The 16,628-nt window shown below is 38.6% G+C and overlaps 1 protein-coding gene across 9 annotated transcripts in view; it reads left to right on the forward strand.

The window, feature by feature from the left end:
• The window catches only part of scn8ab (sodium channel, voltage gated, type VIII, alpha subunit b), a 47,085-nt gene extending 35,761 nt beyond the window's left edge, over positions 1-11,324 (forward strand). For all 9 annotated transcript variants that reach the window (XM_027279271.1, XM_027279268.1, XM_027279270.1 and 6 more), the window contains 7 exons: positions 2,688-2,810; positions 5,133-5,417; positions 5,512-5,565; positions 5,655-5,792; positions 6,206-6,310; positions 6,418-6,688; positions 7,285-11,324. In XM_027279271.1, the coding sequence (XP_027135072.1) occupies positions 2,688-2,810; positions 5,133-5,417; positions 5,512-5,565; positions 5,655-5,792; positions 6,206-6,310; positions 6,418-6,688; positions 7,285-8,450 (2,142 nt within the window). In that variant the 3' untranslated portion in view covers positions 8,451-11,324. The remainder of the gene's footprint in view (positions 1-2,687; positions 2,811-5,132; positions 5,418-5,511; positions 5,566-5,654; positions 5,793-6,205; positions 6,311-6,417; positions 6,689-7,284) is intronic.
• Positions 11,325-16,628: the final 5,304 nt, after the last annotated feature.

Genomic DNA, 16,628 nt, shown 5'->3' on the forward strand with positions numbered 1-16,628 from the left:
CGTGGGTCCCCAGTACCCACACTTTGCAGTCTAGTGTTTCCCTTTGTCAAGACAACAAGCATTTGAAGGTACATCTGAGCTCACTGGGACTAATCAAGACATCCTGTTATCTTGTTGGCTTTATTTTAATTTCCATGTGATGAACAAACTCATCTTAAAGCAAGCAGGTCTACTTTACATAAAAGAGACATAACATGATATCATTTTTAATGGTTAAGGCCTGATAACAGTTTTATGTGTCTCATTATGAAGATTATAGATTAGATTGTTCGTCCTAAATTATACTAAAACAGGCGCATTTCTGGCAACAATTGGACTGTTTTTTTGCGCAGTAAACCGCAACAATTGTGGTATACACCTCGCCAAAGTGGGATTGGAGTGTGGAATCAAGTCTTTTAAACATGAAACACGCTTGCCCACTACCTGGCAGCACTTGAATGTGCACGTTACGTGCTTCAGACCAGAACCGCCTTTTTGTCCACGACCTGTCTGACCGTATGGATTGTGAATCTGCCTCATTGCCATGGCTTTATGTCCTTCCTCATTTAGCTAAATTGGTAAAGAACAATGGAAAGCATTCTCACACACTTAATTTAAAAATGGTTTATCCTCTTGAGAAGATGTAGTTAAAAATTCAGCAATTAGATTATGAGATTGTGTTGTTGACATTGTGGCCCGATGGTGGCAGCACGACAGGAAAGCTCGTGATACCTTCAAAAGTTGAAAATGTTTTTGACACCAGCTCAACTCAAAAACATTCATCCTCAGGAAACCATGAATATCCAGGGAAACTTTCATGTAAATCTGGCCTTTGGTGTTCCACTTTGACTTTTCATGCTTTAAAATGACCTTTAATGGTAAATTAAAGGTTCACCTGATGTAAATAGTTATGTGGTCAAAAAAATCATTCGGATTTATTGTCTGACTGCTGATACGAGTGTATACCATATTTTAGAGCTGGAAGAACAGTGTGTGTTTATCACTGGTGTACCCGGTGATGGTAATTCCCAAGATCTTAGTCTATGTTCTTGTCGCATCGAATGCATCATATTGTAAGGTGCTTTTGTTAATTTGTCTCCCTGTCTCACTGTATATAATAAAAAATATTTTTCTAATTATCACCGAAAGGAGTGAGAAAATTACAGAACATAAAAAATAATTGTAATAATTGTGATTTGATTTCTCTCCTCTGAAATAGAAATGAAGACACAATCTTATTCCCAGTGGTAAAATGTAACTAAGTACATTTACTCAAGTACTGTACAGTTTTGAGATACTATATTTCTGCTACTTCATACTTCTACTACATTTTACAATATTGTAAATTTTACTTCACTACATTTATTTGACAGCTATAGTTACTGGTTACTTTTAACAGTAGATCAGATTAAAACAACAGTCAACCAATAATTTTATGATATTATAGCTCAATCTACGCAGTAATGTAAAAGTAGCTCTACATTTACCAGCAGCATTACCATTAGTAATACCTACATATTAATGCAGAGATAATTATTCTAATAATGTCATATTTATATACTGAAATGGGCCATTCTGCATAATGAGTACTTTTACTTTTGGTACTTTAAATATATTTTGATGCTAAGGCTTACATACACTTAAGTTGTACTTGTAACAGAATATTTCTACACTGTGTATTTTAGTAACAGATTTTTCTACCACTAGGTACAACCCCACATTTATTGTCAGAAGCCTTGTTGGATGTGAATATAGGTAGTGATAGAAGACAAAAGAATCCTCCAAATTCTCCAGATTATGACGTTGGATCCAGTGTTTATTACACCTTTTACTAATTCTCCAACAGAAAACCTCAAATATGCAGAAATGTCAGTATTTGACTGTAACATGTCCAATGTGTTGTGCAGATCCTGCCTTTCCGTGCAAGTCTCTACCCTAATATTGACCTATCCTCTCTCTCACAGCAGGTGCCTATAACTGTGTCTCTCTTTAAGTTAAGAGAGACATTGTGCAGCTGGCGAGAGGGACTGAGGGCCGTTGTTTGAGGGTCCAGGGTAAGGTTTGTGTGCTGTGTTGGGGACTCCTACTTTCACAGGTTATCCTCTCTCTTCTAACCCTGAAAGTTGTCCTCAACCTTCTGCGTTTCTCTCCCTTCTTTTAAGTGAGATGCTCTCTGGTGTGGAAACTGTACTGTTTTGTATTGTGTACTGTGTGTATATTATTGTGTCACATTGATTTAGTGTTTGTGAATACATCTCTCCTCTAATTTTTTCCCTTTGTTTGACTCTTTATCTTCTCTCCCTCTCACTGTGTCAACCACAAGTTTCTTTCCAGGTGTGCTCACTGTGCTGTAAAGCTGGTTATCACGCTAGACTGGCTTGCCAAACAAACCAAACACAAACATAAGCAAACAAACACATAAAAAAAAAAGAAAAAGAAAAAAAGAAAACTTGGGTCATGTACACTTTATTGACCTTTGTCTATTGTAATAACCCCTGTTTACCTTATGTTATATAGATACATATAATTACACATATAGAAACTATATATGTATTTATATATATCTGTATATAACCATTCAGCCATCCTTACAGTATATATCTATATATATAAAGGGCCCACCTTTCTCTCTATATCCCCTCTAACTATGTGGGTCCTCTCTTCCTTTGCCTCTGTCTTTCCCTCTCCTTCTGTCCCTATCTGTGTAGGTGTCTATAGTCAGCCTTATAGCTAATGCGTTGGGCTTCTCCGATCTAGGCCCGATTAAATCACTCAGGACACTGAGGGCCTTGAGACCCCTCAGGGCCCTGTCACGTTTTGAAGGGATGAGGGTAAGACCCAAGATACCAGACAGCTGGTCCTTCTGCATGCCGATTTAAATAAAAGCATCAACGCATGCTAGAGATGGCAACATAGAAGATTGTAAGGCAAATTTCTTTAGCTTTTTTTTATCAATGAGAAGCTTTTTTTGCATGGATGCAGATCATCTCAGATGGTCACAATACATCTGATTTGATTTATCATATTTCATTTCATATATATTATAAATTTAGTGCTATGTTGAGAGAATTTGCAATGATTTATCTATTAGAAATATGAATAAAACACCTTAAAAAAAAGTCCCGTGCCTTATGAAACACAAGACCATAACAGGGATTTCTGACCTGAATAAAGCAACACGTTATAATAATAACTCTTCAGCTCTGAAGTATTCAGTCCCAGCTGAGAGAACAACTAGAGGTTGGCATGAAACATTACACACACAAAAAACATGTTTAAACCGAATCACAGGACACGTTTCATTTAGACTGAAGTTATGCAATCTGAGCACGTGCAACTTTAATTGGTTCTGGGCTGTCCAGTTGTTATATGATAGACAAATTGATATAGAAATTTGTGCACATGGTTAATTCAACTCTGTGTTAGAGTTTTACAGCATGCACACACTTGATTGATCTGCCCTGGACCGTGCATACAGTTTATTTTGCTGGCATACAATGAGAATTGGGTTCTCCTGATCATTATTTCAGTGTGTGGTGGGTTGGATCAACCTCTGGTTGTTGCTGGGCAGAAAATAAAATAAATAAATAAATAAATCTTGTCAGTGTCTGAGCTCAGTCATCCTCTGACTGTCCCTCTGCCTCAAGTGTCCTGTTATCTGATCTTATCGCAGTTTGGCTTTGGCATTGTCACACTGGAAGATCAACAAACTTCTGGTTGCATACCCCCCCTCCCTCGCCATTCTTGCTCACCACTCCTCAGTGAATGTCATAACCATAATTTACATTATCACCATTTTGCAGTAGTAATATTAACTGATCATATTGATGCTTTGTCTATATATATAACACTGATATTAAAAGAGAACCTAGAGAGTTTTGACATTTGATGTTTGCCTATATAGTTTTGGTTTATTTGGCTTTTTGTTACCATGGCTCCTCTGTGTTTGGAAATGCACATTTATATGGCGTCCTCCTTATGCTTTATCTCCTCCAACATGCCCACACTGCTTCAATGCAGAACAATTTATATAAGTCACACTTGTATGCTCATTTGGCAATATTCGTAACCCTGTAGCAGTTACATACAGTCATTGTTTGGGGATACTGTCTACCATCTATACAATCCTATATGTAATATTTGGATTTCGAGGTAAGAATACTATATATATATATTTTATAGGGGTGTCACAATACATCTTGGCATAATACATTGTGGTACGAAAATGGCATAATATAGATGTGGAGCTGAAATGAATTGCAATATAATCAGTTAAAAAATGAATGCCAGGGGGTGCGGTTAAAGGCAGAATGAGTAGGATTTCTTCATCCCTGGCTGAATAACACCATAGCTTCCTCTTGGATGCATGCTTACAATCTGGCACCTGGTTTAGAGCCCAGCCCTCACACCCTGCATGGCGTTATTGGCTGGGGGTTAAAGTTGATGTCCAGGAATGTCCCAAACACAGCAGAATAAGAACATATAGGCAGAGGGCTGCTGGGTCTGTGTAGATACAAACACCGCCACACACTTCTAGGGGTCATAAGAGAGAGATTATTTTTGTACAAGTCCATAAATAGCTTCTTTTTTTTTCTTTTTTAGGGAAATCCCACTCATTCTGCCTTTTAAGTTTCATTAACACTGAAACATAAGCTGTCTCAACTGCTGCATGAAAATGTAACAAGCCTTAAAGATTAGCCTTGTCCTCCAAATCCAAAGTGAAAACATTTCGTATTTTTCAGTTTCATTTTATCTAGATAAAGATCTCATTCTTATTTTTTCCCAATATTTCACATTTCGCAGCAAAACTAATAAGAAAAACAACGTTTAAGAAGGATTTGACAATAAGTCACAGCTGGAGAGTGACATTTTGTTTTCTCTCCAACTTTGTTAAAGAAAAATCATCAAACCATGAGCTCATGATGTCATGCTGAACTCTGAGCTGACAGTATTGTTACACCCCCTTGTATTTTTTCGAGATGGGCTTCACTACGTGCCAAGAAATCAGATATCATCTCTAATGGAGGGAAAGAATGTGCATTTCTATTTATATGTTTGTGTGTGTTGATGTTCTTATGTGTGAACATCTCCATGCAAGCTGGCGTGTGATTGCGAAGTTACAGTGGCTCTGTTTCCTTGCTTGTCCTCTTCAGGTTGTGGTGAACGCCTTGGTGGGTGCTATTCCCTCCATCATGAATGTGCTGCTGGTGTGTCTCATCTTCTGGCTCATCTTCAGTATCATGGGTGTCAACCTGTTTGCTGGAAAGTATTACTACTGTTTCAATGAGACCGCCGAGGAGTCCTTCCTCCCTGATGTAGTCAACAACAAAACTGAGTGTTTTGCATTCATTAACGCAAACTATTCAGAAGTCAGGTGGAAAAACGTCAAGATCAATTTTGACAATGTGGGTGCAGGATACCTGGCGCTCCTGCAAGTGGTGAGAAACCTTTGCTGTCACTTCTCATTTGTTTCTCTCCTCCGATGTCGAGTATTTAACCTGTTTTGTCACGTTATGTGTGCCCACTCAACAGGCAACATTCAAAGGCTGGATGGACATTATGTATGCAGCAATAGATTCTAGAAAGGTAAGCTTTTTTGCATTTTTAAACTCCAACTTCGAGATCAGCTTGCATTTTTTTAAATATATATTTTCACTTTTGTCACTTTTGTGTAGGTGGAGGACCAGCCTATCTACGAGGACAACTTGTACATGTACATCTACTTTGTCATCTTCATCATCTTTGGCTCCTTCTTCACCTTAAACCTCTTCATTGGTGTCATCATTGATAACTTCAACCAACAAAAGAAAAAGATAAGATTTATTTTCCTTACTTTCACCTTTCTCAGAACAATCTGCTTTGTCGATTCACTTTCTAGATGTCAGACAAGAAGCTCTCATTTCCTCAAAAGGATTATGTAACTTTTAGACACAAGCCAGGCTAGCAGTTTCCTCCTGTTTCCAGTCTTTGTGCTAAGCTAAGCTATCTTGCTGCTGGTGGTAGCTTCACATAAATGTACTGTACAGTGGCAAGTTATTGGCAAGAAAGCCAATATGCTGAATTATTCCTTTAAGCTTTTGTATCTGAACATTATAAACAAATATTAGGCACATTTTTGTATTGCTCTTGTCAAGAAAACAATCAAATTAAACTACAACTGGTTAAGGACTAGGCTGAAAAGTCTAGATCCTTGCAGATTGTAACCAAATTGTTTTTGTCCCTTCACTTTGGAGGTCAGGATATCTTCATGACTGAAGAGCAGAAAAAATACTACAATGCTATGAAGAAACTAGGGTCAAAGAAGCCACAAAAACCAATACCCAGGCCTCAAGTAAATATCTTATATTTAAATCTCCACAACCAATTGCAATATTGTCTATTGCATTGCAGAAAATGACTGAAAATATCTCTTCTTCCATCCCATTCCTTTCTCCTCAGAACAAATTCCAGGGCATGGTGTTTGACTTTGTGACGCAGCAGGTTTTTGACATATCCATCATGATCCTCATCTGCCTCAACATGGTCACCATGATGGTGGAGACGGATGATCAGTCAAAAGAGACAGAGGAGGTGCTCTACTGGGTTAACTTCTTCTTCATTGTGGTCTTCACTGGCGAGTTTTTACTGAAGCTCTTCTCACTGCGTCACTACTACTTCACCAACGGCTGGAACATCTTCGATGTGGTTGTGGTCATCCTTTCAATTGTGGGCAAGTATTCAAAAGAGTTACTCATGCATGGGAAAAGAAGTGTGAGGCACCTTAATTGGAAATGGCTCAGACATTGTCCATGAATAAATACGTTTTAAGGGTCACTTGGTGTTAGAGCTATGCAAGTCTCTAGGTTTCTGATGCTCCCCCTTTGAGAACTGATTGTAACTTATGATGCTCACAACATTGAGCAATTACGTTAAAATTCAACAGCTATGAAGCTCCAAAACAGACAAGACGCAGTAGAAAGATCAGATGAGTCAAAACGTCTTGAATATATCATAAATAAAACGTTTTGTTTTTTTTACTTACATTATTAAAATTACTTGTTTGATTGACTGACTGCTTTTTGACAGTTTTGGGGCTTCATGAACAGCGACGTGTTCGTCCAGACACAATATCGTCCAACTACCTCTTGCAGAATGGCGGATCTTTGGTTATCCTGATTTCTTCTTCAATTTCAACCCAAACTATGAACGTGCTGTTCTTACTTGTAGGCATAATCGTGTAATGTGTATTGAGTAAAGCAGTAACTAAATCCTCTATATTTTAACCAAATATATGTTGTGTCTCTTTTTGCTTCCTCTTAACTTTAGGAATGTTTCTGGCTGACCTGATCGAAAAGTACTTTGTGTCACCGACACTCTTCAGGGTGATTCGTCTGGCTCGAATCGGCAGGATCTTGCGTCTCATCAAGGGGGCTAAAGGAATCAGAACTCTACTGTTTGCCCTAATGATGTCACTTCCTGCCTTGTTCAACATTGGCCTACTACTTTTCCTGGTTATGTTCATTTTCTCCATCTTTGGCATGTCCAACTTTGGCTATGTGAAACACGGGGCTGGAATAGATGACATGTATAACTTCGAGACCTTCGGCAATAGCATGATCATCCTGTTTATGATCACAACGTCGGCTGGCTGGGATGGCCTGTTGCTGCCCATTCTTAACTACCCTCCAGACTGTGATCCCCTACTGGAAAATGCTGGCACCCCTGCCACGGGAGACTGTGGCAACCCTTCTGTGGGCATCTTCTTCTTTGTAATGTACATCATCATTTCTTTCCTGATTGTGGTCAACATGTACATCGCCATCATCCTGGAGAACTTCAGTGTGGCCACAGAGGAGAGTGCCGATCCGCTCAGTGAGGACGACTTTGAGACCTTTTATGAGATTTGGGAAAAGTTTGACCCGGATGCCTGCCAGTTCATCACCTATTCCAAGCTTTCTGACTTTGCTGATGCACTTGAACACCCACTTCGAGTTCCCAAGCCCAACACCATTGAACTGATCGCTATGGACATGCCTATGGTGAGTGGCGACCGCATCCACTGCCTGGACATCCTGTTTGCCTTCACTAAGCGTGTACTGGGTGACAGTGGCGAGTTGGACATGCTGAGGCAACAAATGGAGGAGCGTTTTGTGGCAGCCAATCCTTCCAAGGTTTCTTATGAGCCAATCACCACCACTCTGAGGCGCAAGCAGGAGGATGTGTCAGCCAGAATCATTCAAAGGGCCTACCGTTCCTACCTGGCTAGGCGGGGATTTATCTGTAAGCGCAAACCAGCCAATAATAAAGTGGAGAATGGCGCGAACAATCAGGAACAAGAAAAGAAGGAGAGCACTCCCTCAACTGCCTCCCTGCCCTCTTATGACAGTGTAACCAAACCTGATAAGGAGAAACAGGATGACAACAATGAGGGCAAGGGAGGGAGGAAAGAGAAAGGAAGAAACCAAAAAGACATCAGGGAATCTAAATGTTAGAGCGTTGGAATAATAATCACAGTAATAACAATAAAAAATATAATAATGTAACTTCAAGCAAAGCGAGAGGAAACTCACCCACACAGATGTACAGATTATTTCATTTGCAAGTCAGAAAAAATAATATTCAATAATTTTGTTTACAGACTTCATTCTTATATTGATGCAGAAGGAAAGCAGCTTGGTCTGTTACAGCTTGAAGACTCTTGAACTTCAGTCAAACCAAACATAATCAGCATACTGTGTGACATTGTTGTATCTGGACTACTGATTACTTAACAAAAAGGAATGATCAACAGACAAAGGAATGTCTGTATCTGCTGAAAGGCAGACTGCTCACTTGCCACTGGTCTACAGATAAGACAGGAACTCTACACCAAGAGGTAGAATGGAAAAAAACACTAAAGGAATTCGGCACCTGGATGCAAGTAATGGATTCCTATGGAAGACAGTGTTGTGAAGGAAAAACAAGGATGCTGCTTGATGCTGAAGAATTGTCCTCTTATAGCAGCCAATGAGTGTTTCTGTGTCATTTAGTACTGAATTGTATAGAGAAGCAAAATGACACACTCACTCTATAAGAGCAAACGGAGGGATGACTGGTGAGTGAAAGACACAAATGACAGAGAGCGTTGGGAATACTTTTCTGTTTTATTAAAGCTAGAAATTGTTCATTTGAGCAGCAAAAATGCAAACAGACAAAAAAAAAAGAACAATATTCAACATTTTGCCCATGTCACTTAACTCTTCTACTCATTTTATCTTTGTTATACCCACATCAAAACGCTTTTTTTACATGGGCTTTCACACCAATTGGTTAAGGGTCTGTTTATTATGGGGTCAACTCGGGCCAAGGGCTTACATTTACTCAGAAAGATTTCCAAACAAATACATAAATAATTGTGCTTGTTCAATGCATAGAAATGACTTGCATGATGGCATGTTTTGATCAGAAATCTTGCATGAATTATCATAGTCCACAAGACACTAATACTCAGACCACAACAGTGGCTCGACTGTGAGATCGAGACATTGTCAAAATTTGAAAGCTCAGAGTTCAGAGTAATTTGTTTAACAAAGATAAGTGATATGGGGGTGTGATAATCTAAAAATGGATCGGAATTTGTATCTCATTACTCAACACATTTCAAATGATGATGATGTTTAAATGGTTGCCTCTATAGACAGAAGAATGGTATATGTTGGTAAATGATGCCGCCATAGTGGATCAGTGGGTGAAATCCAAACAATTATTTGCTGCTCTGGAGATTTTGAGTGTGTAAGATGTGTGCGTATCATGGGACTGAAATGTTTGTTAATTTGGACTGAAATCTTTTCAAGGGTGCAACACTTTGAAACTACAAAAGCTTATATTTATAATTTGTATGCACCTGTAATGTAATGTTCCATACCATCTGCCTTTAGTTTTGTGTGAGCGGGCATTTTGGGAGTCCTACAGTCGGTTCTAAGTGGTTTGTGGGGATTTCACAGGTATGGCAAACTCCTTTCTATTTCAGATGTTTCTCTATGGATGGTTGAAAGGGCTGAGAAGAGTTTTGATTGTTGTTCTATTTACATAATTTTATGTCATGTAGCTTATTTATGTATGTATGTGTGTGTTCGTTTGTTTGTTTTTTTTGTTTTTGTTTTATTCCCTGATGTATTTTTCATGTTTTGGTGGGTCATGAGTTTTATTTTACACACTTCTACAAGCCACATCTAAGATGATGTCGAGGGAAATGGTCTTGTGCTGGAGCATATTTGTCGGGTGTTAGTCGTATCCTATTTTATTGAGAAACAGAAAAATTATGATTGGGTGATGAGAACATTGTATGTGGAGAAGCCAAAGAGATCTGCCTTGTTATCCCTTGTTGCCCTTTGTCCATGGAGTGGGATTGGGTGAAGTATGCCCTGCCCATTCAGTTTTTTCGCTGTCATTATTCGACAGAGAGACCCTAGAAATGTATGCAATGCTTGAAAAATTCATCCCTTTTTCTCAGGAGATATTATAGATGTACTATTATGAGCTCTGCAACAAAATGCAAGTGAATGTGATGGGAGTATTTATGAAATCATGTTTTACTCTTTTGTGTTTTATGCCATGTTGATGGACAATGATCTCGGCTGGCTGCCTTAGTCCGGCAGCCGCCCGGTCAGGGGCCAGTTCGGCGCTTCCTGCTTATGACGCTTAGAATTATAGGGCTAGAAGCATCTCAGTGAAACAGCAACATTTCGCTCGCTTGTAATGGCGGCGTTTATATTGATAGCAGATTACATTTGTGGTTAAGTCATTATGGACTGTAGTCTGGTCTCAATTAATTTCAGTAAACAAATAATAATAATTTTCACCCCAATAGCAATCACAGATACAGGAAACACTGTGAGGAGATGTCATGAAAGTGAATTGGGATATGTTGGTTTTGAGCAGCACACTTAATTATTTCCGAAGCAGCAGTGGCATGCTCAGTGGATAGGCCCCAGATTTCAGTATTTAACAACAAGTGCTCTGAGCCTCTCATTTGCCATTTTTCTTCATATTGCTCTACTGCATAACAAATACCAAATAACCAACAGAGCACTGGATGCATTCTTATGGTACTGTGAGCCTAAGCACCACACCACGGCTTTTGCACTTCCTGTTGTGCAGTGATGTCACTTCCTGTTTATGAATAACTCCCTCATCCGTTCTCAAGTTCTATGGTCCAGTTGCTGCATGAGATCTCCAAAATCAGTGTGGGTGTTAACTTGAACCAAATAAAACTCTGAATGATAAGCATAAAAGCTACTGCCGTCCATTTTCTCCAAGATCACCATGGATACACAGATACGTATTACAGAGAGAAAACTTTAAAAAAAAAAGATAATAATAATAATAATAAGACACACAAACATCCATTCGGAAAAAGAAAAAAAAAGAGAATAAAAAAACAGTTCAGGCTATGTTGTATACGGCACAAACTGCAAAAGCTAAGAATGGACTTTTTAAGAAACTATAAATAATGTAATATATTATTTTATTTTAACGGCATGTGTAGTTTTTTGTAAATACAGGATTACTTAAAAAACTACAGCTATTAATCTAACACTAAATATTAATAACCGTAAATAGAATGGCTTCCAGCTGACACCCCTTTGTCACACTTGTTAGGCTGTGACACATTTGTTAGATGGAGTAGATTTTTGAGTCACTTTTCACAAAAAAGAGGGGAGTAAGCTAAAAGAATCTATACTAAAAAGCAGAAAATGTATTTAAAACTGTATAAATCAATGCATACATATACAGAGCTATATTACATATATATATATTTATATTACCATATATATACATATATGGTAATATATATTTATATATATATTACCATATATATATATATATAATATTATATAAATATATATATACTCTCCTGTCCACTCCTTGCATTGAGGTGATACCAGAACCACAGAGTGTAACTGATCATGCTTCTTTCTTTGTGTGGTATGTTCAGAGAATAACCAAAACTCTGGCCTGCCCAGGACTTCTGCATACTGGGTACCAGCGTACAATGCATGGTGTTGTACTGGCTGCTTGCTGAGAATTGTGGAGCCTGCATTGGTGAGAGGATTGCACTACCAGCATACCCTTTTGTACATGTGTGAAGATGTCTTGCCCCCCTAGTTTCCTATAACGTACACACAAAGATTATACAGACGCAGACAGACACATGCACACACCTACACGCACACACCCCATAGCCTTTTGTATCACAGCTCACTCCGTGTGACAAATTTTTGCTCGTTTCAGCTCTAACCCTCCTCCATATTTCCCCCCCTCCTCCTCCTTGACACACTGCTGCATTTTGGAGTTGATCTTTAATTTTGCTGTCACTTTCGATATGATATATCTAATGATTTTAAGGGTTAGTTGTCTTAACTGTCTGTGTGTTTGTTTATGGTGCAATATCTCTTAACGGCACGTGCCTTTTTAGCTTCCTATTTAGTCTGTCAATAAAAATCAGCAATGAGGATCTCAAAGCCCATGGGAGTGAATCAAAACGGAGCACGATAGAAACGATGTATTGAGTTCAAATTTAACTTGTAAACTGAAAAACTCACCACCTAGATTAGACTGTCTGGACTAACATCTTGTAGAGTCATGTAGTACAAGTGCTCTCTCTGTGTGTTCTGTTTACTGGCTCTTGGGCTAGTAAGAGAACAGCTTGCCTTCTGTTTTACACTTATGTTCATTTCTCCAAATGTTGGTTTAACAATCGGTATATGAGGCCATTCTTTTGTAGCATGACTGAGATTAAAAAAAAAAAATCTTTTCTTTCCTGAAAATAGGCTAACTGAAAAAAGAAAAAGAAAAAAAAAAACTTTTGACTGTCATTATCTCTTGCCACTAATACAGTCAGAGAGAGGACGTGTGTTGCACAACCACATGGGACAATTAAATGAGAATCAGTGAAAGAATATCTTCATTTGAGCACGAATCTATTTCCAAACAATAAAGCAGCCTTCCAGTTACACCTCTGACTGGTGTCTTTTTTGGATATAACATTTAATGACTGTCATTTTTATCGGATATATATGTTAATATGTTCCACCATGTCTGGCAATGCATGTTTTAGTCGCTGTTTACCTCATTAACCGGGATCACTGTAAGAGTTTAAGCTTTTTCGAGCATCGTGGTGTACTCTTGATGGTTTTGTTTGTGTTTTGCACCAGTAATCATTATAATTGCTTTTTTTTTTATAAGTTGGGAGACATTAGGAAACAGACAGACAGACTGCTTAGGCTTGGAAACAACAAAAGAACACTTAAGAATGACCGAAATGACATGATCTTTGTTTATGTTTTAATAAGACTACTGTTTAAGTCGGTGTGGTAGGGTGTGTCATGGTGCAACAGCACTGAAATGACTGTAAAAGCAGGTGTGTGTGTGTGTGTTTCTTTCCTCCCTTGCCTCCTCTGTGTGTGTGTGTGTGTGTGTGTGTGCGTGCGTGTGTGTAAGGTGGCGCACTGAATAAGGGAAGGAGAAGGGAGGGAGGGGGTAAGCAGAGACAGCACTGCAGTGCAGATAGATGAATGCAGTGGCCTGGGCTGAGTCAGCAGCATGTTCCCAATAGGCTCAGACTGTACAGTGCACTGTACAGCACCTCCTTACCCACAGCAAGCAAGCAAGCAAGCAAGCAGAGGGAGAGCGAGCTACGGCAAGAAGATGAAAAGTAAACGAGAACAATGAACAGAGGCGCACAAAGCAAAAAGCTTGTCTGTTGCTATGGATTTCTCCTTCACATCCTACCTGCAGTGCTGCATGTGTTCGGAGTGCATCCCTTCTTTTGTACTGACGCTGAATCTCATTATGGATTCTAAAATATTGACATACATTGATATCTACCTGACTAGTGCTCTATAGAGAACACATTTGAGAGGATTCTGACACATTTACTGTTCATTTCATATCTTTTTAATGGCTGTTTGTGCATATATTCTCATTCTCTGTGTCTTAATGTGTGCATTTCCTCCACAGACACCATCAAAATGTTTATGTGCTGCCCCCAAACACCTTTTAGGTTTCTGTCCTCCTCGAGTCCATGTGAATTGCAGGACACGGTTGCAGGGTTGAGACATGGATTAAGTAGGACGGTGGTGGGATCTGGGAGAGGAGGGAGAGACTGTGTGTGTGTGTGTGTGTGTGTGTGTGTGTGTGTGTGTGTAAAAGGGATACAGAGAGGGGGATATTGTATGTCTTAAAGGAATCAATAACATGCAAACCCAGTTGTGTGTACAGAGAAGGTGCATGAGAGCAAGGGTCTGATATTATTATTGTCTCATATCTTCTATAACCTAACTAGGCATGTCATGGTTTATGTTTTGTTTTTTTTAAAGCCCTGGTTTAGCCCTCAATGCGGCAACTACCCCATCCATCATACAGCACAGCCCTCTCTACCCTTGTTGGTTTAAGATTTGTGTTTTTTCATCCCTGTTAAGTGTCTGCAGAGATCACAGCCGTTAACTGCTGTGTTTATTACTGTAGCTCCTCCAGCAGACATTAGTGAAGTGCCTCGGATGACTTCTTACAGCTATCTTACACCCTCTAGTGGGACTTGAAAGGAATAACTGAAGACAACTGTGCCACTGACTGCAAGTGAAACTTGCACACACATTTTACATTCAGTCATTTAGCTGATGCCTTTATCCAAAGGGAAACAATCAGTGCGACGAGGACGTGTCAGTGCTATAAAAACTTTACAAACTCATGTTTTCTCTGCTTTTTTTTCCCTGCATAAATCTCTTAAACTACATCAGCCCTGCTCAAAACTATTCAATCATTTTGAGGATTTTAACCCTTTACATGGCATGTACTGTTGTTATTCATGACAAACAACTGCAATAGCCACTGTTGTAAAGTTTTTATAGCAGTTTTTTGTTGGAAGTTGACATTTTAATCTTAAGAGGGTAGTATTTTTTTCACAGTGTTTTTATTGATGTATTAGAAAAATTAAAATTGACTTACTACTTAAGCTTTTTTAAAAGATGAGCAAAAGACCACAAAAGGTCTAGATAGAACAAATAAAAATGATTGAGTAAACATGATTGTAATGATCCCATTTTTCACAGTATTTATCCCTCTTATTCTTTTTTTGTTTTCTGTAGCCTGACACGTGTTAGGTAAGACCCAATGACAGTGTAAACTCAGATGTGTTAGATTCTTTGCTCAGCCTGTAAGACAATGTTGAGGTCTCAAACTTGGGACTTTCCAAACTAGGTAATCTGTTTTATCAAACTGCTAGCTTCAGGTTCAGATTTCAGTTAGATTTAATTAACAGTAATTTAATTACACAATTAGGTTTAAATCAAATGGACTTAAGTCGAATTTCCTTAATTCACCCAGACAACTCACCACCAGCCGCCGGTCTGTTTCTGAAGGCCTCCGCCGTCTCCCAGCCCTCATGCACCGGATGTAACAGAACCCAAAACCGGCCTCGAGTGATTTGAAATGACCACGCCAACCGGTAACAGCTTTATGTTTCCTCAATGATTTATTAATCTATCAGTACATTGGTTAATTATTGACCAAAAAATGTGGCCACATCCAGAGCTCACAGCCACAAATATAAATATGAGATCACCCTTTTCTTGATATTGATTGTATTTATTCCTCAGGGTACATTATTACCCATTATAAAATCATCTATAGTTACTAGTAGTACCTTTACAGATTTTACAAACCTCCGTTCAGCTTTCAAAGGTCCAGTTTCTTTGCAGGAATTGAATATAATATTAATTGGTATGTTTTCATTAGTGTATAATAACCTGAATATATGAATCGTTGTGTTTTGGTTGTCTTAAAATTAGCCCTTTGTATCTACAGTTTTTTTTTTTTACAGCAGAACAACAACAACAAAGTACAACTAATCCAGATATGGTATTTTGCTTTTTATGTGAATTTTCTTAATTAAACTACTGATTTTATTCATTAAACTACAGTATTTAAAGTTGATGAAACTGGAACTACTCGACCAACTTCAGCGTAACAATAAATTGCTGCCTACATGTTGATGTTATTGCAATGTTGATTTGATTTGATGTTTCTGCTGACACAACTTTAATGCTTGAACATAGAGAGTTTGAACGCCCCCCTAACCAGCAGCAGTACAGTATCACCACTGGGTAAGATCCCAAAACATCAGTGTGACAGTGTGGACTTCATTTAGGTTATAAAGTGTATAGTATACACCATATTTAGCAACAGTGAACTTTTTATCCTTACATTTATTTTGTACAAACACATACAGTGCAGTACAGCCTGCCTCTTCTCAGTTAAAGCTTCTATTTTCTAAGTTATCTTATACAATATGGTACTTCTTAATAAGACCCTGTAGGTGTCACTGTTGGACTTATCTGACACTTGTTTGTGTGAGTTGAAAAGAAATGGTTAGAAAGGCGGAGACACATATTTTGATCAGGTCAAATAAATGTTCTATGATAAACTTTAACATATCTGAAATAAATGAAATTTACTCAGAACTGACCCCGGGTCTGAGAGGCTGCTGAGCTGAGGTTAATAGATGTGAACAGAGGGTTTAGCAAAAGGTTTTTACTGAGGATGGCTGCTGTCTGGAATGTGCCGGGAATATGGTTGTTGTTTAAAATGCAGGAACCTCAGGGGGCTGATGATAATGACCGTTATAGTTA

Source organism: Larimichthys crocea, chromosome VI (genome assembly GCF_000972845.2).
Source record: "Larimichthys crocea isolate SSNF chromosome VI, L_crocea_2.0, whole genome shotgun sequence".
Lineage (NCBI taxonomy): Eukaryota > Metazoa > Chordata > Actinopteri > Sciaenidae > Larimichthys > Larimichthys crocea.